Source organism: Microtus oregoni, unplaced genomic scaffold, assembly GCF_018167655.1.
Source record: "Microtus oregoni isolate MIOR12 unplaced genomic scaffold, Mior012 000068F_ref0000429, whole genome shotgun sequence".
Taxonomy (NCBI): domain Eukaryota; kingdom Metazoa; phylum Chordata; class Mammalia; order Rodentia; family Cricetidae; genus Microtus; species Microtus oregoni.
This window is the reverse complement of record NW_024543975.1, coordinates 2817036-2843659: the sequence shown is the minus strand read 5'-3', so window position 1 is coordinate 2843659 and position 26624 is coordinate 2817036. Positions and strand designations below refer to the sequence as shown.

At 39.2% G+C, this 26624-nt stretch overlaps 1 protein-coding gene across 1 annotated transcript in view; it reads right to left on the bottom strand.

Moving 5' to 3' along the window:
- The window catches only part of LOC121440539 (proteasome subunit beta type-1-like), a gene marked incomplete at its 5' end in the record, with an annotated part of 117626 nt that extends 94365 nt beyond the window's left edge, over nt 1–23261 (bottom strand). The window contains one exon of the mRNA XM_041641273.1: nt 22827–23261. Within this exon, the coding sequence (XP_041497207.1) occupies nt 22827–23261 (435 nt within the window). The remainder of the gene's footprint in view (nt 1–22826) is intronic.
- Between the last annotated feature and the right edge of the window lie 3363 nt (nt 23262–26624).

Below are 26624 nucleotides of genomic sequence, written 5' to 3'. Positions count from 1 at the left end.
GCCGGAGACGATCAAGTTTCCCAGTGCCCAGTAGTGTCTGCTTCCTTTCTCCTGTTCCCAAGTGGATACACATGCACCCTGCTGTGTCTGCCAAAATGTGCAGGGCCTAAAATGTGAGTTTTCCACCTTGTCTGAAGCTCAGAGAGTTTCAACTTACTCAAAGTTGTTAACAACAAATGCAGCTGCTACACACCCTGACCTAGGGTGTGGTTACTTAGTGTTTTGGACATAAAGGCATCCCAAACAGGTAGATCCACTCTGCCCCTGAACATAGGTCAGAGAACTCTAGCATGTTTATGTTCCTTCTTTTGAATTAAAAAGTTTCACCTAAGGAGTGGGGCTTCAGAATACTTGCTCTAGGTTGACTGCCTAAACAACAGAATGCTTTTCTCCTGAACTAATGGCTTGATGTCTCCAAATATTGAAGCAAGTAACTGCTGTAGTGTCCTTTGTATTATGTTAAAGCAGTCTTTGCCTTCCTACCCCTGTTGTATTGGGTATAAAAGTGTATGGAAAATTAAACATAGGCAATTTCAATATTCATTGGAATTCCCTCCCTGTACTACCCTATGTTTCTGTTTTATTGTCTTACTTATGCCTTTGTTCCCTTTACTAACTTTTCTAATCCCTATGTCCCTACACTGGTAAGTGGTATATTTGTCAAAGCTAGTCTCCATACCAAAGTTGGTCTAATCAATACCTTTCCCGCAAAGCCCTCCTTCCTTATTCCCAGGAACTCATGCTCTATCTCTTCCCTTTCTTTGGTTGTTTGTTTAGTATTTTTGAAAGAGATAGTAGCAGACATACTTCTCAGGAGAGAGAGAAAAATTTATCTAAGGCTGAAAATTATTCAAGGTCACATGAAAAATGCCCTGAGGTAGGGAGGGAGACTTGGAACTGCTATTAATTTTTTTCAAGGGTTTGAAGTTATTTGATGGCACAGGCTCAGAATAAAAAAAGGGGAGATAGGAAAAAATGGAAGTAGTAACTTCTAAATACTCATAGAGAAAAATATCTTAAAGACACCAAATGCAGTAGGCCTTCCACAAAAGCAGCTTATGCTTTCTCTCATGGCTTCTTCTCTATCCGTTCTTTAGCTAGGAGACAGCAAGTGTAGGTAAGCGGATCCAGAGAGCGGGCTGTGAAGGCAGCCAGGGCACAGACCTATTCCGTCTCTGCTCTGTCATTAATTAATAATCTACTCCACTTGTTTACACCTAGTCTTCACCAGCTCGTGTGAACTGGTACCTACTTATATTAGCATGGTCAGCCAGGCTCATTTTGGAATCTGTAGCTGCAGTACAACAAGTTCTGTCAAAATGTGAGTTTATTGCTCAATTTTCATGCATCATGACATTTGCCAGGAGGCCTACTGTCCAGTCACCTCCTTTCCCTGCATCCACAAAAGTATAGCCCTTGTGCATGGTGTAGATGAGCAGAAGACATGCAGAACTGCCCAGAATTTCATGCAGTCTCAGCCTTGAAGGGATATGTGTTCCTTCTGTTCATGTGTCATTGTCTAGAACTGCCTTGTGGGTTGCAGCCTTTTCCATTATGGGCTGAGAGATACACTCTTTATTTTGTTGAGAAAATGTAAATAAGATGTTGACCAGCTCAGCAATACCTAGCACATGTAGATAGAAAACTATGAAAAGATCGACAAACTGCCTGCTTCAGTGCAGTGACAGTCTGTATGAAGGATGCAAGTTCAAACTTAGCAGCGTTCCCACTCTGTTGTCCTGATATTGATGTTGCCCCTCACCTTTGTAGTTACTCAAACTTTGCCATTCTTCTAACACTCACGAAATGCTTCATCCAGAAGTGGAATGTTTTCCCAGCCACACTCTATCCCTGAATGTGCTGTTGTATGAAAGAAGAAATACTGGGGATTTCTAAACAAGACCTGGGCCCTAGAGTACTGTGACCCATGGCAAGACACTGAATATAGTGTAAGGGAATTGCCACCTAAAGGAAATAAACATGATGAACTGCATGCAAGAAACTGTTACAATCACAATCGAATTCTGCTAGATATTGAAAGCAGAACCTTATGAAAATCTTTTCATCTTTTTGGAATTTGTCTACAAAAAAGTAGTTTAAGTCAGATTCTTTAATATTCCATAAGCTAAGAAAGTTCAGCAGTTGCCAATAAGCCTTGCTTAAGAATGCTCATGTGCTCATGTAAAATCAAAATTTTCAATTACATTCCCAACACTATAGCCCCAGGCTCTAGGCTCTAAGTAGTTAAGGGCCTCTAAGACCCATGGATGACTTTAGTCACACTAAATAGGAAATAGTGAAGCAGGAAGAAGAAATGATTCCTGTCACTTTAGCAGGGAGAAGGATGTATTAGGCTTGTCCGGTGTGCTGGTTAATTTTATGTTAACTTGACACAAGCTAGAGACATCTAAGAGGAGGGAATCTCAACTAAGACAATGCCTCCATAAGGTCAGGCTATAGGCTAGTTCATAGAACATTTTCTATTTTTTCTTTTTCTTAATTTATTTATTTATTTTACATATCAACCACAGTTTCCCCTCCCTCCTCTTCTTCCACTCCTGCACACTCACCTGCTCTCTACTTTCCATCCACTCCTCTCCCATCTCCCCCATCTCCATTCAGAAGGAAGAAGGCCTTGCATGGGAGTCAACAAAGCATACCATATCAAGATGCAGCAGGACCAAGATCCTCCCCTTTGCATCAAGGCTGTGCAAGACATCTCACCACAGGGAATAGGTTCCAAAGATCCAGCTCAAGTGTCAGGACAGGTTCTGTCACACTGCTAGGAGCTCCACAAAAGGCTGCTACACAACCCTCACCCAGATACAGAGGGCCTAGGTTGGACCCAGCCTGGCTCCCTAGTTGTCAGTCCAGAATCTGTGAGTTCCCAGAAGCTCAGGTCAGCTGTCTCTGTGGGTTTCCCTGTCATGATCTTGATCCCCTTTGCTCATATAATCCCTCCTTCTTCTCTTCAACTGGACTCCTGAAGCTCAGCCCAGTGCTTGGCTGTGGAACTCCATTCCCGCTTTGATCAGTTACTAGAAGACGGCTCTATGATGACAATTAGGGTAGTGATTGATGGCAGAGAGCCCAGCCCATTGTGCATGGGAGGTATCCCTGGGCCAGTGATTCTAGGTCTATAAGAAAGCAGACTGGGCAAGTCAAGGAGAGCAAGCCAGTAAGCAGCACACCTCCATGCATGGAAGAATCTCTGCATCAGCTTTTCCCAGCATGTTCCTGTCTTGTTTGAGTTCCAGCCTTGGATCCTTCCATGCTCTGTGCTTCAGGATATGTAAGACAAATAAATCCTTTCCTCTCTAAGTTGTTTTTTGTCATAGTATTTATCACAGCATTAGAAACCCTAACCAAGACATGCAGGAAGTATACTTGTCCCCAAGACAGACTCCAGTTTATCTTTTCTTCATTCAGAAAGCAATTTCTTCCCCAGAGTAATGCATACAACCTTTTCATGACTGGAAGAGAGCAGAGAAGACAGGAGAGTATCAAGACAGTTTTTATTTTGATTTTAATACTTTACTCATGTATAATTACTATTTGACCAAGTATGACATTTCATATGTGATTTCTATATATGCACTATGTATTTTGGTATATTCACTGGGTTAGTTTTTATTATCACTCTTCTTTGCCCTTTTTTTCATATTTTCCTCCTATATCTCCAATATTGCCCCTTCAACTTCTGTGGTCTGCCATCTCTACCACCTTTTCTAGCTACCACACATGAGAATAAACAAACGTGGTGTTTTCTAAGTCCAGTTTTATTTAACCTAACATGATCATTTCCAGTTTGATTCACTTTTCTGAGAATTATATGATTTTATTTTTCTTTATGGATTGATCAAATTCATTTGTTAATGGGCACCTAGGTTGATACCATAATTTAAATACTTCAAATAATGCCATGATGAACACAGGTGCAGAAATCTCTGCAGTGAACAAATTGGATTCTTTAGCTGCAGAAGTACAAATCAAAGACACATTATGGGTGACTTTGTGGCATTAGCTATTGCCAAGCAGGAAGAGGCAGTGGAGTGAAGCCATCTTTTGCCTGTGGTAATAAGAATAGCAGATGCCAAGCATCTCTGAAAACAATGACTTGTTATCAAAGAATTAAAGGTGTAGAAGGAATGAGGTTGATATTTTGCTCAATAAAGACACTGAAGGAGAAAGATGAGTCACCGAGTAGCAGACAAAGTATGTGAGAAAATTGCTGCCACTGTTGAGTTTACATGAAAGGACCCATGAGCTTAGGAATGTGGGCAGACTTGAGAAGTTGAAAGGGAAAGCAGGGCCCTTTAGAGAAAACATTACTTTGTTGATAGCTTGATTCCATCTCTGTGTGAATGATTTAGACTCCTGAAACCCAGGACTCTGAGTTAACAGACATGCCAATTTAAGTTATAGAGTTTGTAGTGAGCTGTTAGAATAGTAATATAAAATGAATGAGTTAGTGATAAATAATAAGCAGCAGGCATTTTGTAGAGCAGGTGATTAATATTTGTGGAGTTCATGAATAAGGATAATACAGATAGATTCTTTAGACCCATGCTATACAGTAACAATATTATGTAAGTCTTAAAAATTACCTCTGAAATAGGTACCGATGAGACTGGTGCCAATGATGGGGTGAGATGGGGGTAAGGGGAGATGGGGAGAGAAAAGTGAGAAGGGGAGGACAGGGGGAACTTGGGGAAAAAGGATGATTGGGATAAAGGAAGGTTGGATAGGGGAGCACGGAAGCACAATTTTTAGTTAAGGGAGCCACCTTAGGGTTGGCAAGAGACGTGAACCTAGAGTGGCCCCAAGGCGATGTCCCCAGTTAGTTACCTGGGCAGTTGAGGATAGGAGCCTGAAATGACCCTATCCTATAATAATACTGACGAATATCTTGCATATCACCATAGAACCTTCATCTGGTGATGGATGGAGATAGAGACAGAGACCCACACTGGAGCACTGGACTGAGCTTCCTAGGTCCCAATGAGGAGCAGAAGGAGGAAGAACATGAGCAAGGAAGTCAGGACCATGAGGGGTGCACCCACCCACTGAGACGGTGGGGCTGATCTATTGGGAGCTCACCAAGGCCAGCTGGACTGTGACTGAAAAAGCATGGGATAAAACCGGAATCTCTGAACATGGCGAACAATGAGGGCTGCTGAGAAGCCAAGGACGATGACACGGGGTTTTGATCCTACTTAATGTTCTGGCTTTGTGGGAGCCTAGCCAGTTTGGATGTTCACCTTCCTAGATATGGACGGAGGGGGGAGGACCTTGGACTTTCCACAGGGCATGGAACCCTCACTGCTCTTGAGACTGGAGAGGGTGGGGGAGAGGGGTGGGGGGAGGGGGAGAGGGTGAGAGGAGGGGGAGGGGATTGGGAGGCTGGGAGGAGGCGGAAACTTTTTTTTTCCTTTTTTTCAATAAAATAAAATAAAAAATAAATAAATAAAAAGAAATGGAAGAGATGCTTAAAGGCAACTGATGCTTTAAATCAGAACTGCACTGAAGATCATTTAAGATATTGTGCCCATTCTAGGCCAGGATGATTTCATGCTTAAAGGTATGGGTGCTGGGACATGAATGTTTAATTCCATCATGAATCTACTCTGTTGATCTTGGGATCAAGCATCCAAGGCACAAATTCACTTTGCTTACAAATAAAGTGAAAGATAACAGTACCTACATAATGCGGTGATGGAAAGCAAATGAGTTCATTCAACAGAGAAATTATTCTGATATAATGACTTCAACCAAGTCATTTGTTTATAGTTGACATTCATTCTTACATCTATAAAATGCTCATTTCAAATTTGAGAAGGAAATTCAGGACAGGGAGAGAAAAATTGGCAACTCAAACACATTATTTTGTACTTTTAAAAATACCCAATTAAATAACTACTCCTGGAGTGTTATAATGTTAGAATTTGGCCCCAGTGGAAGAATATTTAAATATCACACAGTAGGATAATCCAGGTAAGCATCAATGCTGGCAGAATTTTGTCTTAATAAGGAATATTTCTGCCTGAGTGAACTAGACATTATAGCAGCATCTGTAGCTAGTCTCTGCACCCAGCATGTGTCTGTGAACACCAATGTCTCCCAGTTGTGCTACAGAAGAGTAAAGAGTTGAAATCAACTAAAAAGAAGGATATGAGGAACACCCACTACTCTTGGCATCACTGAGACTAAAGAATGTCTAAATGACTTCCCTATCACAGATGGTACACACTTGCACCTGTGTTTATATGTGTGCTAGTGTGTAAAAGGGAAGCAGTAGCATCAAAGAGAAAAGTGAGACTCCTCTTAAAAGTAGAGTCACTCATAGACTATCACAACTGTGGAATGTGACCACTGAGAGGACTGGGTCCCCTACATATCAAATGATAAATTTGTTTGTTGTAAAAAGTATCTTCCTCGTTATTATGTTTGACATATTAGATATGCAGGAAATATGTGTCCAGAGGATCTGAAAGCTTTTGCTGTCACAACATAGAATATCATGAAATTTATAGAAAAATTTATCCATGTATGATGTGTTTCACTTCTCCAGAATAAGAAAGAAATAGACATATCACACTCACCTTCAGAAAGAATCCATGAAGCATTAGAACCTATATTATAAGCTTCAGAGAGCCCCATAAGGAAGTCGTATTTTATTGCCATTTAAAGCCAAGGTTTCTAGAGGTAAGGAGCTGGGTTATACACACAGGCTAGAGGTGAAGTAAAGAGACCATAAGAAAGTCTCCTGAACTAAAGGAAGAGGGTTGGAAACACAGGTGTGTGGTAACTAGAAGATACCCAAGAGCAGGCTTCCTATCGAGATAGTTTATTTATGTGAAAAACCCTCAACACCCCATGTTGTTGGGAGATGTGGTCTGGGTTCCTTAGATAAAGCCTTTGGTACCAAGGGCTAGCGAATAAGTATCAAGAGATTTCAAGCAATGAGTATATCAATAATCATTGAGAAAGATCAATGATGAATGACCTTCTCAGGTTGCTGTAGGATTGAAGAAAGAGAAGATGAGAACAGTAAGTGGGTGTTCGGTTAAGGTAAATGTTCTATTCCTTTATTCATCGTCAGAAAACATCCCCTGGCCGTACGCTGCTCTGCTGCTTTTGTCAAACAAGACATGCCCTTAATTAAGAAGACAACTGCCAGCAGCTCATATCAGTAGAAGGACTGACAATGGTGAGACACAGAAATACACAACCCCTGCCCCCCCCCAAAGATCCACTCTGACTGAAGGAACCAGGGAGACTGACCCAGAGGCAGTGGCAACTGACATGATTCTTGAGGGATGAGTAGAAATTTTAAAGGCAAAGGGAGAACTGAACTTCTGAAAAGCAATTTTTTTCTACATTTGTAATACAGTCTTTTTCTTATAACATGATCTCATTGAGGAAGTGATGAGACTGAAACGATTAAGAATATTTGGGTAAACGGAAAAAAACCCAGTTCCAGCCTGTTTCACCCGTGTTGCCTTCATTTCCAGATTTCTGTGGCTCTCCTGCTGCATAAGGGCACTTTGAAATGTGGGCTCCTTGCAGAGCATAGATGCTGTTTTTTATGCTGTATTTGATTGCTAACATAGTGGTTTTGTTTAGTTCCACTCTAATTCTGGAAACTGAGACCCCTACATAATGATCAGCTAGTCCAGAACAATGCATGAATAGACTTCTTGCCTCAAGAGTGGGTTTGATTTTATTGATTTTCTTATAATGCTTGTAATTTTTCCCAGTTTATTGGAGCCTCTTTCTCTTTTCTTTTCTTTTCTTTGTATTCCCTAATTGCTTTATCTCTCACAGAAAGATCTGTTTGTGGCTTGTTGCGTTTTTTTTCCTTCATCAAGAATGTATGTTGTAAGAGAGCTTTGGCATAAAAAGGCAAAACTCTATTATCAAAAATTCCATTATGTCCTATGATATATGTCTTTCTTTCATGAAAATGCTACAAAATGTTTTGTCCTTCATTTCATGAAAAATCGTACTCTCTAGAGGACGAGAAAATCATCTGTTATATTCAGTGCTTTCATTTCAATGTTGTGTTATTAGTGTTTAGAAAAAACACATTTTAACTTGGTTTTTTGATCTTCTTTGTCCTTCTGAATACTTCTACATTATTGTCTGTGATTTTAACAAATGAAATGAGAAGCCACTCAAGGTCAGTGCACAAACCCCTGAGGAAAAACATCCTTTCTGATACATGCATTCAATCACTAACATTTGTAGAACACAAACTAAATGCCAAGTGTGTTTTCAATTACTGGAAATACAGAGGGAACAAAATTCTGATTTTCTTGCATGGATGCTAAATGAAGCTGTAGAGGGTAGTTGGAGCCTTGGATTCTCTCATCTCTAATGTGCATGATGTTCAGGTTCTGATGGGTATTTTGGAATCTCGAAAGTGTGGGCTGGAGTTGCAGTTTTGTGGTAAGGTGAATGACCTGTGGAACCTCCATGCTCTTAACAATCAACTACGGATAATAGCAATGTCTGCTTTGATATTTTACAAGATTAGATGAAATGCTGCATCTAGATTGCTACCCAGAGTGCTAGACACTTACTAAGCAGTCACTGAACTTGAATTCTAGATCTACACTGATCTTTCCTTATTTGCATTAATCCAAAAGACTAAACTCATATAAGTTCCCTGGTTGTTTCTATTCTGTGTGTGTGTGTGTGTGTGTGTGTGTGTGTGTGTGTGTGTGTGCGCGCGCGTGTGTGTGTCTGTCTGTCTGTCCTGTCTGGTCTCTCTCTCTCTGTGGGGTGTGTGTATGTGTGTGTGTGTGTGTGTGTGTGTGTGTGTGTATGTATGTATGTGTGTATGTACATCACAGTCAACATGTGAAATGAAAGGACAATTTTCAAGAGTCAGTCTCCTCTTCCATGGTGGGCTCTTGGGATAAAAATAAGGTAACTGGGATTGCATGAAAGTCCAAGTAGTTTTATCCAGTAAGTCAATTTCCCTGTCCTCTTAAGTACATATATACTTTGATCCTGACAAATCTCTTTATTAGGAAAATATATATATGTATATATATATATATATATATATATAGTCAGTCTAAATATTTTATCTATTATACAATAAAACGATGCACCATTGGGTATGGAGTTGAGTGTTTCCATTTTTAATCAAAGAATTCACAAGTGAACTTGATGGTTGGTGGGTGAAGCATAAGGAAATCACTTAAGCTTTATGTTTCAAGCCTATCCTATACATCCTAATGTCAGAACATTTCTATTTATTAAAAATTACTATAGTAACGAGCAAACAGCCTAAAATTCACTGATTTCCTTGTTGTATTTTCTAAATATCACTAAAACAATTTCTAAAATATAACTATTTATAAAATAAGATGTACCATAAACAGACTAAATCTCTGAGTGAAAAATAATTTCATCTTCTATTCTTTAGGTCTGACTTTGATCCTGACTTTCCCAGAAAACAGAACAAACGTTTAAAGAAATAAAGTGAAATCTACGCAGGCGCTTGCTTATCTACAAGGGCTATCCTCTACAACTCTCCAGGCAAATCTCTTTATTAGGGAAAAAAATAGAGAAACAAGTAAGATTCAAAAGAAGGCAGAATTAAATAAGCCTATAATAAAGAGTTCAAAGAAAGTAGCTTCTTAAAAGAATCCACTTCAAAAACTAAGTCAAGAGCCTTTCAGTAAGAAATCAGTCAGTCCCAGAAAGCAATCAGCAACTAATTGTGCAGCCCTCTGTGCATGAATCATTTTTCAAATGATCACCTAAAAGCAACCTCAAGCATTCTCTACCCATGTGGATAATAGCATGCCACGTACTAAGTACAAAACTATGAAATATGCTGACCACTGATGAATTAATAAATGAAACCAAAATACCCAAAGTCTTTTATATTTCATAACAACGTATCTTCCATGTATAATAATGACAAGCGTTGTGGACAAAATCTCTATGGAATTATGAGATATATTTGTTTAAGTTGAGTAGATCCTGTCCAATGGAGCATATGTACAATTTAAGAACTGACTGTGCATTATGGAATTCTCCTTGTTTTTGAAAGTTGATGCTTAACTGTTATCCTTAAAATGCCTCTTTATAGTCAACTTGCTCCTCGCTGGCCTGTATCTTCCTCTTCTAGTATTTATTGCATAAAGGAATGTTTCTCAGACTACTCACAAATAAATCTCCTCCTTGATGGAGGGCTTTCCCGCTGCCTATTATGTGCCTATTGAGGCTCAGTCAACAATTTATTACCAGCTGAAAACGGAGGCGATGAAGTAAAAGACTGAATTGTTTTTATGGCCATGTCCATATTTCTTAAAGAGTAAGAGCTTTTATGAAAAGAATTTATCTTTCAACTGTACAAGCCACCATTCATTTGGGCTAAAGTGAATTTGTTATAAAATATGGAAAACAGAATCAAATTCTATGAGGCTGTCATTGTATTTTACTACCAAGAGCTATTTCAATACTACCCACTTACTTTCTACCTTTTCCCAAATAAAGAAATGCTATCAGCCTACACATATGGCTTCATTTGAGCACCACAAATAATAGTTAGAGCCAACACACAGCATTAGAATATAGGACCCTCATTTGATATTCATTCAGGGAAAAAAATATCTCCATTCAGTATATGACACATTCACTGACAGCAATATATTTATTAGACCTGAAGTAATGGGAGAGTGCAGTGGTGGAAATCATAGCAAAAAGCTCATGAGACCTCAGTTTAATCCCCAAGCTTACAAGGTAGCATGCTTGGTTACCTTGGACAACTCATTTAATCTCTATGTGCTTCATTCTCTGATGTATATGATGGAAGTTTGGAGTCTACTTATGAAAAACTCTTTCTGAGTTCAGGTCAGATCGTTTAGTAATATTCTTTTCAGATCCATACATTTTCCAGGATTTTTCTTAACTTTATTTTTCTTTGCAGTTAAATAAAATTCCATTGTTCATGTGTGAACACCTTATCCATCCACCTGGTTCCATTTTCTTTTTACTGTGAATAAAGCAACATCATAGACATATGCACATTCTTGTGATTGGATGTGGAGTCGATTGTGTAAATATCCAACAATTTTAGACTTATAGAGTCTCTTTGGGGGACGAGTAACAGTCTTATCAAACCTGTTGCTTGTTTTTCATTTCCTATTTTCCCCTCATCTTCCACTCACTTTAGATGGTGAGTGCAGAAGAGGATGTCCATGTGGGCCTGCACATGCTACATTTGGAGGCCACAAATTGTCATTCAGCATCTTGCTCAATTGTTCTTCACCTTACTTTTGAGGTGAAGGTTCTCTCCCTTAATCTGGGGTTCAATAATTCAACAAGACTAGATGTCCAGCAAGTTCCAAAAATCACTCTGTCTTTGACACCCCCAGCACTAGCATTATACACATGTAACACCATCATACCTTGCTTTTCCACAGGTGCAGGAAATCTGAACTCATGTTCTCATCTTTGTGTGGCAAGCTTTTTACTCATGTAGCTGTCCCCTTAACACGACTCTTTCATTTACATAACCAAATCCTTCAATGTGCAAACATTTTAATCTGGTAAGACTGTCCTTCTCTTTTATTTATTTATTTAAAACCTTCTTTACTCAAAATTACATGGATATTACATCAAGCATACTTGTTCATTTTATAAAATCAATCCATAATATCAACATAATTTGAGCCTCTGAGAAACCTCTGCAATAGTAATCTGTAAAGTCAAATTTCAGTGAACAAATGACATGTGTATTAGATATCCACCTCTGTCTCCTCTAGCCAATCAGTGCACTTCTTATGCTAGTTAATAGTATTGGCATATTCCATTGGCAAAATATAAATGATATTTTTAATTAAATGTGTTGATGTGTGTGTATACAAGCATATAATGAATTTAATTATACTTGCCCTGTTATTTGCAGATGATATGATAGTGTAGATAAGTGACCCCAAAAACTCTACCAAAGAAATCCTAAAGCTGATAAATACTTTTAGTAATGTGTCAGGATACAAGACCAACTCCAAAAAGTCAGTTGCCCTCCTATACACAAAGGATATGGAAGCAGAGAGGGAAATCAGAGAAGCATCACCTTTTACAATAGCAACAAATAGCATAAAATATCTTGGAGTAACCAAGGAAGTGAAAGTCTATTTGACAAGAACTTTAAGTCTTTGAAAAAAGAAATTGAAGAGGATAACAGAAAATGGAAGGATCTCCCTTGCTCTTGGATTGAGAGGATCAACATAGTAAAAATGGTAATTCTACCAAAAGCAATTTATAGATTCAGTGCAATCCCCATCAAAATCCCAACAAAATTCTTCACAGACCTTGAGAGAACAATAATCAAATTTATATGGAAAAACAAAAAACCCCAGGATAGCCAAAACAATCTTATACAATAAAGGAACTTCTGGAGGCATTACCATCCCTGACTTCAAACTCTATTAGAGAGCTACAGTATTGAAAACAACTTGATATTGGCATAAAAACAGAGAAATCGACCAATGGAATCGAATAGAAGATCCGGATATTAACCCACAAAACTCTGAACACCTGATTTTCGATAAAGGAGCTAAAAGTATACAATGGAAAAAAGAAAGCATCTTCAACAAATGGTACTGGCATAACTGGATGTCAACCTGTAGAAGAATGAAAATAGATCCATATCTATCACCATGCACAAAACTCAAGTCCAAATGGATTAAAGACCTCAATATTTATTGGAACACGCTGAATCTGATAGAAGAGAAAGTGGGAAGCAGTCTACAACACATGGGCACAGGAGACCACTTCCTATGTATAACCCAGCAGCACAGACATTAAGGGCAACATTGAATAAATGGAACCTCCTGAAACTGAGAAGCCTTTGTAAAGCAAAGGACACTGTCATTAAGACAAAAAGGCAACCTACTGACTGGGAGAAGATCTTCAATAACCCCGCAATGGACAAAGGTCTGATCTCCAAAATATATAAAGAACTCAAGAAACTAGACTTTAAAATGTTAATTAACCCAATTAAAAAATGGGGCACTGAACTGAACAGAGAATTCTCAACAGAAGAAGTTCAAATGTCCAAAAGACACTTAAGGTCATGCTCAACCTCCTTAGTGATCAGGGAAATGCAAATCAAAACAACTTTGAGATACCATCTTACACCTGTCAGAATGGCTAAAATCAAAAACACCAATGATAGCCTTTGAGTAAGGGGTATACTCATCCATTTCTGGTGGGAATGCAAACTTATGCAACCACTTTAAAAAGCAGTGTGGCGGTTTCTCAGGAAATTCGGGATCAACCTACCCCAGGATCCAGCAATACCACTCTTGGGAATATACCCAAGAGATGCCCTATCATACTATAAAAGCATTTGTTCAACTATGTTCATAGCAGCAGTATTTGTAATAGCCAGAACCTGGAAACAACCTAGATGTCCTTCAATGGAAGACTGGATAAAGAAAGTGTGGAATATATACATATTAGAGTACTACTCAGCAGTAAAAAACAATGACTTCTTGAATTTTGCATGCAAATGGATGGAAATAGAAAACACTATCCTGAGTGTGGTAACCCAGACCCAAAAAAGATGAACATGGGATGTTTTCACTCATAAGTGGTTTCTAGCCTTAAATAAAAAAACATTGAGCCTATAATTCGTGATCCTAGAGAAGCTAAATAAGAAGGTGAACCCAAAGAAAAACATATAGTTATCCTCCTGGATATTGGAAGTATATAAGATTGCTGGGCAAAAATTGGGAACTTGGGGGTGGGGATGGTATGGGGGTAAGGGGAGACGGGGAGAAAAAAGTGAGAAGGGGAGGAAGGGGAGAGCTTGGGGGAATGGGATGGTTGGGATAGAGGATGGTGGATATGGGAGCAGGGAAGTATATATCTTAATTAAGGGAGCCATTTTAGGGTTGGCAAGAGACTTGACTCTAGAGGGGTTCCCAAGTGTCCATGGAGATGTCCTCAGATAGTTTCTTGGGCAGCTGAGTGATGGAGGAAGGTCATTGGCTAATAAAGGAACTGCCCTGGCCCATTTTATTGGTTAGAAGATAGGTGGGAGGAGTAATCAGAACAGAACGCTGGGAGGAACAGGAAGTGAGGTCAGAGACTCCACAGCGCTCTCGGGAGCAGATGCCTGAGAGAGACGCCATGCTCCGCTCCCGGGATGAAGCTCCGCTCCGACCCAGGATGGACTAGGCTAGAATCTCCCCGGTAAGCGCACCTTGGGGTGCTACACACAGATGATTGGAAATGGGCTAAATTAATATGTGAGAATTAGCCTAGAAGAGAATGGGCCAAGCAGTGATTAAAAGAATACAGTGTCCGTGTAATTATTTCGGGGCATAAGCTAGCCGGGCAGGTGGCTGGGGTGTTGGGGACACAGCCGCGCCACCGCCCTTATTACTTCAGCTGAGGAGAGGAGTCTAATATGGCCCAGTCCTATAGCCATACTGATGAATATTCTGCATATCACCATAGAACCTTTATCTGTCGATGGATGGAGATAGATACAGAGACCCACATTGGAGAAACGGACTGAGCTCCCAAGGTCCAAATGAGGAGCAGTAGGAGGGAGAACATGAGCAAGGAAGTCAAGACCGCAAGGGGTGCGCCCACCCACTGAGACGGTGGGGCTGGTCTAATTGGAGCTCACCAAGGATAGCTGGACTGGGACTGAAAAAGCATGGGATAAAACCGGACTTTCTGAATGTGACAGACAATGAGGGCTGATGAGAAGCCAAGGACTATGGCACTGGGTTTTGATCCTACTGCATGCACTGGTTTTATGGGAGCCTAGTCTGTTTGTATGCCCACCTTCCTAGACCTGGATGGAGGGGGGGAGGTCCTTGGACTTCCCACAGGGCAGGGAACCCTGACTGCTCTTTGACCAGGAGAGGGAGGGGAAGGGGGATGGGAGTGGGGGAGGGAAATTGGAGGTGGGGAGGATGCGGAAATTTTTAATTAATAATAAAAAAAGAAGGTATCAATCTGTTCCTGAAACTGCAGAACCAGCTTGTGAGCCCTCAGGAATTCCTTGGGTTTCTGGCAGAGTTGAGACTGAATCATCAATCAAGACAAAGTGAGAAAGTGTGAAGCCAAGGACAGAAGTGCCCAGGAGGACACAGGTCCTTCAGCTGCCTGCACTCCTGCCCAGGAGAACACGGGTCCTCCAAATGCCTGCACTCCTGTCCAGCATCACAGAGAAGCCTGACAACACAGCAGCTATCTTGAGAACCATGCTCTCCCCTCCAGAAATGTCATCACCGTCAATCCTTGTGCTAACATGCTCACCCCAACACTGAGACTTTCTGATTAGAGTGGTTGAAGATTTGTAGAGTAAACTCTGTTAATTCTTGTTGAACATCTTTAAAATGCTAACTGTGCCTGCTATCAGAAGATGTATTCCTCTGGGGGACACTACAAGTACTAATAAAGAACCCCTCAGCCATAAAGTAAAGCTAACTAGCTCACACAGGTAAATATTTTAGACCATATCTAATAAAATATTTCGAAGAAAAAAAAAGATTCCTTTTAAGTCTTCACCTAGGGGTGGATTTTTAGCATCCACATTGGCATGTCAATTTGTCTTGTTATTATTAAATTCTTAGCTTGGGTGACCATATTGTTGAGAATTCCTGAGTGAAGTTTCCCTGAAATGTAAAGAAGATACAGTCTTGCAGCATAATTCCAGTCCTCTGACTCCTATAATCTGAATGCCTTGACTTCCACAATGTTGTTTAAGATTTAGGTGGGGGAGTTGTATTTTATATCTTTCATCTGAGGCTAAGAACTCCATGGTCAGTTGTTCTCTGCATTTTTTTATTGTTGTAGACTTCTTTAATTGTCTCCATTTACTGCAAAAGGGAGTTTTGTGATGAGCGATGAGAGCTACATTTATCTATGGATACAGGATTAGTATTTAGAAGATAGTTAGAAATGTGCACGACTCATGCTTAGTCTTCTGTAAAGATCATATACCATAAAGGAAATACAGTTTTTGTTGCAGCATGGAAACATAAGCTACTATATTTTGGTCTTAGATGTTATGACTTTGCTAAGTCTGTTAAACAGTTTTAATACTACTAATACCTTAAAGGTCTCTATGTATTTGACCTGTTGTTTGTGAAAAAAAAAAACTCAATTTACTTCCTTTCCAAAATATTTTTTTCTTAAGATTTTTTTCTTGCACTATTGCATGAGAAAGGTTCCCTAAAACATTGCTGAATTAATATTATTAGAATGAATACCCTGCTTTGTCTGTGATATTAGGTGAAAAAATATGTATTCCTTCATTCTTAGGTAAGGTAGATTTGAGTATCTTTTGCCCCATTCTTCCTTCTATTTTTTGGCATCCTCTGTTCTTTTATTATGCTCTCTGAGACTCTGGATATTGCTATGTGTCTAACTTTGGCAAAGCCTCTAAACAACCATGAATCAATAATAGATTGGAGAAAGTGTCTGTGTATTTCCATGTACTCTCTTAACTTCTTTTATATCCCTAAAAACTATTTGTGCTAACCAGTTAAAAAATTAAAGAAACACAGACTAAGTCAAGTGTCCTCACTATTGCCATAGTGACCCCCCCCCCGCAAGATGTATGAGCAAACCCTACCAAAACCAGCAAAAACACCCACAAGCTGCAGATGACTCCCTGTAGGTACCTTAGCAGGCCCAGCTGAGATTACCTGAGCCAGGACAGCAGCTGGAACTCACAAACACATTTATTGTTTGGCACTCATAAAATTTTATGATTGCTGGGATGCAACATTACTGTAACACTGGATGACTGAAATGGCAGATTAGAGGAAGCCTATAGAAATCCCCATTTGTTCAGTCCAAGAATTTGGAATCTTTCCATACTTTCAAAGCAACACATACTACCTGCTCTTTATGTAGCCATTTCAAAGAGAAGGTGATGAACTACTATTTTATTTTGAAGGAACTTTTCAGTTAAAGCTTCCATGTAACAATATTTACAGTAACCATGAAAACATTCTCTTTTTTATTTATTTATTTATTTATTTATTAAAGATTTCTGTCTCTTCCCCGCCACCGCCTCCCATTTCCCTCCCCTTCCCCCATTCAAGTCCCCCTCCCTCATCAGCCCAAAGAGCAATCAGGGTTCCCTGCCTATGGGAAGTCCAAGAACCACCCACCTCTGGGGAACGCAAGGGGTGCACCCACACACTGAGACAATGGGGATGTTCTATTGGAAACTCACCAAGGCCAGCTGGCTTGGATCTGAAAAGGCCTGGGATAAAACTGGACTTGCTGAACGTAGCGGACAATGAGGACTACTGAAAACATTCTCTTTATGTGTAAATAGGAGGTGGCATTCAGAGTAGGAGAAAGCCGGGACTTTATAAGCCCAAATAAATTCAGTTCATTGCTGCACGACATGAGTATGTGTCATTGGCCACATCCCCTTCTTCAGCTCCAAAAGCAGTCTCCCCTCACTGTATTCCATCACAAGAGAAGTGTTCGTGGTGGAAGAGCAGCATTCCACTCTCATTTCCAATTTCACAGTTCAGTAAGGAACAAGTGTGAGCAGATAGTAGCTTGAGAAAAGAATGACAAATACAACCAATGAGGGAACCCAGTCATCTGTTCTGCACTCTTCCTCCCCAAGGTCCTTTCAATATGTACAAGAAAAAAACAGAGTGGGCATCAAGCCCTGAAAAGGTACCAGATACTTAACTTCTTCAAATGACTAGAGTCCAGATACTTAACTTCTTCAAATGACTAGAGTCCAATCAGGCAGAATCACGGGCTACTGTCTCTCCATTAATCTCTGGTTGTGTTTCTATTTTAAGGTTTATTTTAAAAATAAGCTTCTCCTACAAGTCTGAGCAGCTGAAGGAGAGGGGACAGAGGACAATGAAAGTGACATCTGTCAACTAGCAGTAATTAAGCAGAGATGTGTGGAGTTCCATGGCTCTAAATGGTCCCGTTAAAATGTTGATGAGCAGTGAAACGTCTGATTAAATTTTAAACAGGGATAAATTGGTCAGTCCCTCCATAGGAGAAAGCTAATGGAGGAGTAGACTAACAAATTAAATGAATACTACACCGGGGCTAGTAAAGAGACAAGCTGGCACAGGCAGTCCTGTCTACTGCCGAAGCATCACTTCTTCAATGCGATCACAAAGAATAAGCCCCCTACAAGTGCCCCTGAGTTTCAAAGCCAGAAAAGGTATACATAAGGATTCAGAGTGTGTACTGAAAATCACTAAGTATCATGGCAGTAGTTGGAAGGATAAATAGCCAGCTTGGGATCTCTTCGGAAACTCATTTTGTCCTTGAACAATAGTGGATCTTTTCTCATTTGTCCTGAGCGCCAAATCCCATGCACATTTTTTTGTAAGAGACAAAGTTATACTAATAAACAAATTTAAAGTCACTAGATTAATTTTCCAAAACTTTCATTTAACAGACGCAAAGGAACTTGGAGAAGTACATGGGTCCTAAGAGAATATTAGAATAGTAGCTTGTGCCGTAATGAAATCTTACAGTATTGTTCATCCCTCCAATGGTTTAGAAAGACCAGAGAGTGAGTGACTCCTAATGACAAGTCTTCCACATTTGCAAAGATACACGGAATGGAACTATGGAGTAGAAGAAATCTGAAAATCGTTACTTCAGCTTTAGTGACCAGGAAGTGTTCTTCCTATGCACCAAAGAATGACACAGACTAGAACTCATTCGTATTATAAAGAGCACCAAATTCAGAACTTGTATTTGATATTTCCTGTACCCTCTTAACACCTGTACTTACCATTTAATATATTTTCATTCTTTATACTTTCTCCTTCTACCTTCTCTTTCACACTGACAGATAACCTCATCATGTTTCACAATCACGTTGAAGAAATCATGTTTAAGCTGCAAAAGAGGCATGCATGTGCCATTTTGTTCCTTTTATTTGGTTTCTCTTTAGATCTTATTATTTCAAAGGAAAGAATTCACCCAAGTGGGACAGATAGCAGAAGCAGTTTATTCATGTTAGAACACTCCTCAGAAAAAGACTGGTGAAGTCTGACCTACAGCAGAGGTTAGCAGCATAATGGATTCTGAGTTATGAAATTTTAAGACTCTTATGACCATTAAGAGGTGACTAGTATGTTCACAAATCTAGAGCACACTTTCTTTCTCAAATAATGGTAGAAACAGACGGCCCCTCACCTTGTAGGAATTTCTTCTGATGTTTTTGAAAGGTTCATGAAGGAAGGGCGCGTGTGTGTGTGTGTGTGTGTGTGTGTGTGTGTGTGTGTGTAACAACAGTGAAATTACAATGAAGCCAGGATCATCTAAAGGGTTAAAGACCCTTCATTAGTGTTCACTGTGGCAACTGACCAAGTTTCTTCATGTCTTAATTTGTGATAGAGCAGGGAAAACATAACTATAACTTCAAGGATACTTGAAACTTCCACAAAATGTCATCGGGGAATACATTTACCCAAGAATAACTAGTTTCCATGGCTGCCTCATGTCTAAATCACTGCCTAATTCAGAGTCACAATTACCAAACTGTGGCTGTAGTTCTCCTTGATCATAGTTCTCCTTGTCATATCTTGCCCACCCAGACAGAGTTGGCTATAAATCATGAATCCTCACAGATCTGAGCAACAGTGCTGCAGAACCTTCAGCATTTCTCTGGGTTTTAACAGTGGAAGAGATCTCCCACCCTCTTGTAAAAAGTCTTAAGATCCATCACCTTGAGTCTCTAGGAACCTTAGTTATTAAATTTGTTTTATTTATAAATTAATCCTCTCTCTCTGAGTAGATCCTTCCAATCAGCAATCAAAAATACACTTACATATTTTTCAAAAATTATTCATTAGCACAGTATGCACACTGCCACACATGCTTAACACCCACCATTTCAAATTCTATTTTAGTGATAAATAGATGATAGTGAGGTAATTCAAATAGATACTCTCCTCTATTTATTTTCTACATTACTGCATTTTACTCAATTTTTAAGAGTTTGGTTGCTTTGAGAATGATTTATATTATTAAGACAAGAAATACAAGAGAAAGAAATAGACTACTGTTTTCATCAATTCTCATACCTGACAATTTTATTACGAACAAACATACATTAGTTTTGAAGGGCAGAATTGGTCAAAAGAGAAATTGAATTTTCAAAACCCAGAAGCTATCTTTTACATAATATACAGCTCATGGTTTAAAAATAGAATCTGACTAAAAACCATGGATTTGGGATATTGAAGTTATAACATGAGCAAATTTTTCTCTTCCTGCTTGATAGAAAGTGGGATACCGAAGTCATTACACCAGGTTCTGGATAAAAAAGAGGCAGCAGTGAAGGAGGCTGGAGAAGAAACAGATAATTGTAGTTCCTCATTCTAGGTCAAAACCATGGGACAACTTGCTATTTCAAATTATCATGAAATGTGAATTAAGATCTGAACAATAGAACCTATTTCTACCATTAGAAAATTTCTCATTTCCAATAAATAAATGTCATCTCCAATAAGATTTTATCTAAATAACAAACCGAAATATTTTAGGGATAAAGATAGGGCAACACAAAGAAGATAATTCACTTGAATCTCAGATTCCACAAGTACAGATATCTCCTCTGCACTATTAGTGGAGGAAAAGAAGCAACCTAGCCATGGCTCTACAAGGCACTCATTAAATTGCTTCAGAAAGTCATGAAGTATCCCCATAGCAGAAGGTGAAGTGTGACGTTCCTTGCTATGGTCCAGAATGAATGATCCTGACAGATTCTAGACTGTCTCCCATCTCAATCAGAACAGAGGGTAAAGTGAATGTCCAGAAAAGATGGGTACTAATACACCATGATAAGACATTCAGGATCACTTCCTGTTCCATCTAACAGTCCAAAGGCCATCAGGATTCCCAATGACCAGGTGATATTAAAGGACATCTTCATAGAGCCACTAAGGCTTCTCAAGATATCTTCATATATCAGTGAACCTGTTTACACAAATGTTCTTGAGAAAATATATGCACCCACTAACAGAAAGGCAATATATTATCATAAAGAAAAACAAATCATATTAAAAGGCTGAAAATGCACTAGACAATACCATTATGCTCCCTTCCCATGTGTCCAAATATACATCTCTCCTTAGACAAAATGAGGTCATTTCAAGTGTAATGCTCTCCAGTATAAACTGTCAATAGCTTTCCTGTTTCAGTCAACCTTCAGATTGTTGTCTTCTCATTCAATAAAAAAATAAATCTTCATAGGCCCCATGATTCAGACACTCAGAAGACATCTTAAAATATCTTCCATTATTCATAGAAATTCAGAAGTTAACCTACTTCACTTCACTTTCATTGCTACATCTTGTATTCTGACCTAAGCCAATATTAACAAATAGCCAGGGATATCTACCTTTAGCAACAAATTCAAAAGGTTTTCTTCCATACTACTTGGAAGAAGGGATGACATATGTGTATAACATCATATTAAAATATGTGAATTACTTTTTCCTCTCTTAAAATTTGTCTTGAGAGCTTAAAGAAGGAATAACAAGTAACTAATTTTATTGTCAGGAGCTGTTTCCCCCAAAATTATTACAGGAACCATTGCCATGAGGAGTTAGCAGAGAACCCCACTCACCCCTCACAATAATTAGAATTGTTTTACTGGCAGAGCCTATCCCACACCCAAATTAGCTGTTAATAGAGGCTATCTGCATTTTATGAAGAAGGGGTGATAGCAAGCCAATCAGAGAAGACCAATCACCTGTGAAGCTGAGAAAGCTGTTGATGACACATTAGTTCAGCAGCTTGCATAGTCAGTGCCTCTTACAAATCCACTTGTGATCAGCATGGAGTAAGAGCCTGTTGAGAAAGCACTAAAGTGTCTGAGACACAAACTGGGAATGAACTTGTATGCTTGTAGTCCAGACACTTGGAAAGTGGATGCAGGATGATCAGAAGTTCAAGGTCATCCTTAGCTAGTTCTAGGCTAACAAAAGCTACATTGGACCTCATCCTGAAAAGGGGAGAAAGAGAGAAAGAGAGAAAGGAAGGAAGGAAGGAAGGAGAAAGACAGAGAGAGGGAAGAAAGGATGGTATTTAAGTCATCTAGTCCAAGCAATGCCTCAAAATCATAAGAATAAGAAAACCCACAAAAGTAGCATCATAGGTAATCATTTAGCAACTTGTCTAGAAAAACAAATAAACAAAAGCAGTGATTTGTGGTGTTTGGTGATTTCTGTGGTGCACATATACTATGGTGTAGAATGGAATGTCATGGAAGGGATGTGCTAAATCTTTTTATCAGTGAAAAAGTTCCTACATGATTCCATGGCACTCTAAACCAATATTTCATGCATTTTGACTATGATGATCCTTATGTAAGTAAGGATGTATGTAAGCTGCCAGGACTTAAAATAACCACACAGAAACTCTATTAATTAAATCACTATTTGGCCTATTAGCTCTAGCTTTTATTGGCTAGCTCTTATATCATAATTTAACCCATTTTTATTAATCTGTGTATCACCGTGTGGCAATGGCTTACCAGCAAGATTCCAACTCATCTGTTCCTGGTGGCAGCTACATGGTGTCTCTGACTCCACCTTCTTTCTCCCAGCACTCGGTTTAGATTTCCCCATGTAGATCTGTTCTGCCCTACTATAGGCCCAAAGCAGTTTCTTTCTTAATCAATGGTAATCACATTAATGGTAATACAAAGGGGAATCCCACATGAACTCCCATTTTCTGTCTAAATGAAAAGGAAGGTTTTGATTTTAACATAGTAAAATTACATATACAAAACATGTATCGATAAGAATTATAGTTACAGGCAGAGGCTGCAGCATGGCACTTACTGAGCCCCAAGCCTTGAAGGAGTCTCTCTGGTAGGAGCCCACTGGGTCAAAGCTATACACAGCTCCCTTTCCTTCTTCATCGAGTTCACCGATGATGTTGTAGACATAGTACAGGAAGAAGCGCCGTGAGTAGAGGATGGTAGAAAGCATTGCAGCAATTGCCCCGGTGGTCATGGCCTTGTTATTGGAGTGCTTGTACATCTTTAATCTCGCTTCAATAATCTTCATCAGAGTAAGACAATCTCCATGGAAACCACTGCAGCCAATGACTGTTTTGTCTGTAAGTTTATAACATTTGGGGCTGTCTCGGGTATGAATTGAAAACCCTTCACTCAATCGAGTGTCTGAAGCAACAATGGAAAAATCTTCTCCAGCAATTGCCAATACAGTACCTCCATTGCCAGGTTGGTTTCAAAAATATGCAGAATGTGGACCACGTGCCCCTGTCTCTGGACAAAGCTATGCGGCTGGTGAAGGATGTCTTTATTTCTGCAGCTGAGAGGGACGTGTACACTGGCGATGCCCTCAGGATCTCCATTGTGACCAAGGAGAGCATCAGGGAGGAGACTGTTCCCCTGCGGAAAGACTGATTGTGAGCCATGTATTGCAGCTGTGGCACAAGCTTGTCATTATTAAAAGGAAGCATGAAAAGTACTCATTTTCTTACAGTGTCGTCTCTAGGTGTGACAAATTGGGAAGAATTTCTTTTTTTGTGGCTGAAGTGATGACTCATCAGTTCAGAAAGTGTGGCTCTTGCAGAAGACCTAAGTTTTATTCCCAGCACCCACCTGTAACTCCAGTTCCAAGGGATACGATGCCCTCCTCTCTCCTCAGTAGGCACATACACATAATTATATATAATGAAAAATAAAATCTTTAGTAAGAGAAAAAAAGAATTATAGTTACAATATTTATATCTATTTTATCTTTATCATAACTAAGGAAAACTATAATTATAGCTATCTATTCTTCAACTCCATCCAGACCTCAGAAAGAAATAATATTACCTAAGTAAACAGGAAGTACATTGTAAGCAAGTTCCAAAACTCTAGAATTGACAGGCATTTCCCTGCCTGGACAGTCACCCAAAGTTATTCTGTACCATTCGGGCATCCATCTTCAGCCTATAGGCCCATAGTATCTGGGAGACTTTTTAGGAAGCAGAGAATTTCAAAGACATTTCGACCAATATTGACAGTTTGTCAGTCACTTTCTTCTGTGTCCTGAAGAGTGTCTGGCAGTCTTCTTCATTAAGTAGGACACACCAAAGACTGTCTCACCTTCTTTAGTCAACTTCAGCAGTGATTCTCTGTAGGTCCTGCATGTCCAGTTCATACAGCATAATATCAAATAGTCCATGCAAGAGCAGTTTCTTGCCTGAATGGCTAGCAAACTCTATAAGGAGCTTCTTTAATGCCCATTTTCCTCTTGAAGTAATTGGTGCTGCCAGGAGCAATTATGTCTTATGTCATGAAAAGACCTAAGTACTTAAAACATTTTAAATGCCATATTTCATAAGCCTTTAAAAGGTTTGAAGATATCTGTCTAATTAAAATATCTTTATATATCTAGAAAACCTAACTAACATGACTACAGGTTTGTCTATTATAGGTGATGATCTATTAACTTATGTTTCTTAATTATACATTACATTTTAAGTATGGTGCATAAATACAAAACCTTAATCAAGAGCAGAAATATACATATAACAAAAATGACCTAAAATTTGTATCAATAGACTAAGATCCATATCAATGCAAAGTGTTCATATCTATAGTATATCTCCAGTTAAATGTAAGTAAACATTTATAAACAATACTTGGTAATATGAGCACAGTTCTCTCCAAACTGCTTCCTGCTTTTTGTTGGGTGAAATATTTTGGGGAGGAATTCATGGCAACCTTTCAGGGGTTCTTGGTCCATCAAACTACATTAGTATGGAATTAATTCATAGGTTTTCATCATCTGTGAAAACAAAAGCAGGACCTGTTTTACAAAGCAACAAATCCTTAGACTCACATTTTGGAATCAAGATACCTTTCAAATATATAGGTTGGTTTAGCTTAGTAGCCCATACAATTAAATGTCTCTCTATACTTAGCTTCTTCACAGTAAAAAATTCAAAGAAAAGCACAATAATATACATAATCTAGACTATCTGTGTATATTTCTTTTTCTAAAGTTTAATATTTATTTTATTATCTTTACTCTTTTAATATATGACTGTCTGTACTCTTATATTACATTTACTGTCTCTTACTCTTTTTCTTCTCTCTCCCAAGCCTGTGTACCTTTTTAAACACACTGTGTCTCATTTAGAGGTCTGTTATGTCTGAATCTGTCCTATTGTGCACCTGAAATCCTTTTCTGTCCAGAAGTGCTTCTTTAAATGCTAACCAGCATTATTAGGAATAAGGTTGCTTTGCCTTTTGGCTCCACCCAATTCAAATGGCAGAAGTCTGTTCACTGCATCTGAGACTGCCTGCCGAGTGGGAGCCATGCTCTTCACCTGAACTTTGGTAAGAAGTTGCCCCATGCTGCCACCAAGTAACTTGTAGCAGGCTGCCCACGAACTCCATTCAAGTGTTCAGCCTCCTGAAAGAGCTAGAGTTCATGCTGGCAGCACGGCTCAGGATGCCACCATTTTGAAACTGCACAGTTTTTTTTTCTGCTACTGCTGAATCAGGAAGACTTCTCTTAAAGAAGCTGCAGCATGCCACCAGCAAGCAGAGCACATCCGAAAAAAAGCAATGACCAAACTTTGTCTTTTCGTGTCTAGAATTTCTTTCCATGCCCTCTCAGGTTTTATGCGGATTTAGCTAGCTCATGCTAGAGCAACACCACATAGTGCTAAAATGGCTTTTTTCCATGTGTGTCTGATGACACGGCACTAACTCTCCGAGGGAGAATTTACTAACAATTTTGAAAAATAGTTTTGTAATTCTTTTTTGATTGTCATTATGACATTGATTATCACAGCAGAGTTTTTTTTTTTAAAAACAAATCTTATGATAAAGGGTATTTTATTTTAAATTCTGTATTGAATACTTTCTTCTGAATAAATTTGAACTGGGAGTATTTGTTACTGTGTATTTATTGAGATTGGGTCTTATTCTACACTTAGACTGGCCTTGAACTCATGGCAAGTACCCTGCCTCAACCTTTCAAAAACTGGAATTATTATAATGAACCACCATACATGACTGATTTTAAATTATTTCTTTGGGGAGTTAAGCATTGGTAACTTTTTACAATGTGAAAGTGTATGCTTTTGCTCACAGAGTGTTTCTCACCAGGATTTAACAATACTTTCATATTTCATCAGTCAGTTTCTATATAATCATTACCTTTAGCCAGTGTCAGGGAACAGATTTACACACTGTCAGGCTTCATCTAGGAGCAGTAAAACACATTCCTGCTTCTGTCTGTAGCCTTTTTTTCACCAACATCCTATGAGCAAATATCCCCAAGCTTTCCCCCAATCGCAAATAACCCTGAAAATCATTCAGAACAGGATGTGAACTGGAAAGACATGACCTTGGAGCACGCTGTCTGATCTTTTCTAACTCACTTGAATGAACCACTAAGCACCTGGGCTGATACTCATATCCGTGTCTTTAGCAAAACACCCCCTAGGAACTTTGATGTGTGTCCTATGAATAGATCAATTTTTAGATCGTGTCTTCACATCTCCATTTTGAGCTCTTTGGTGGAGGATCCTGGGAAAGTGTGCTGGAAGCTGTGTTAGCCCTATCATGTGGTGACAAGCAG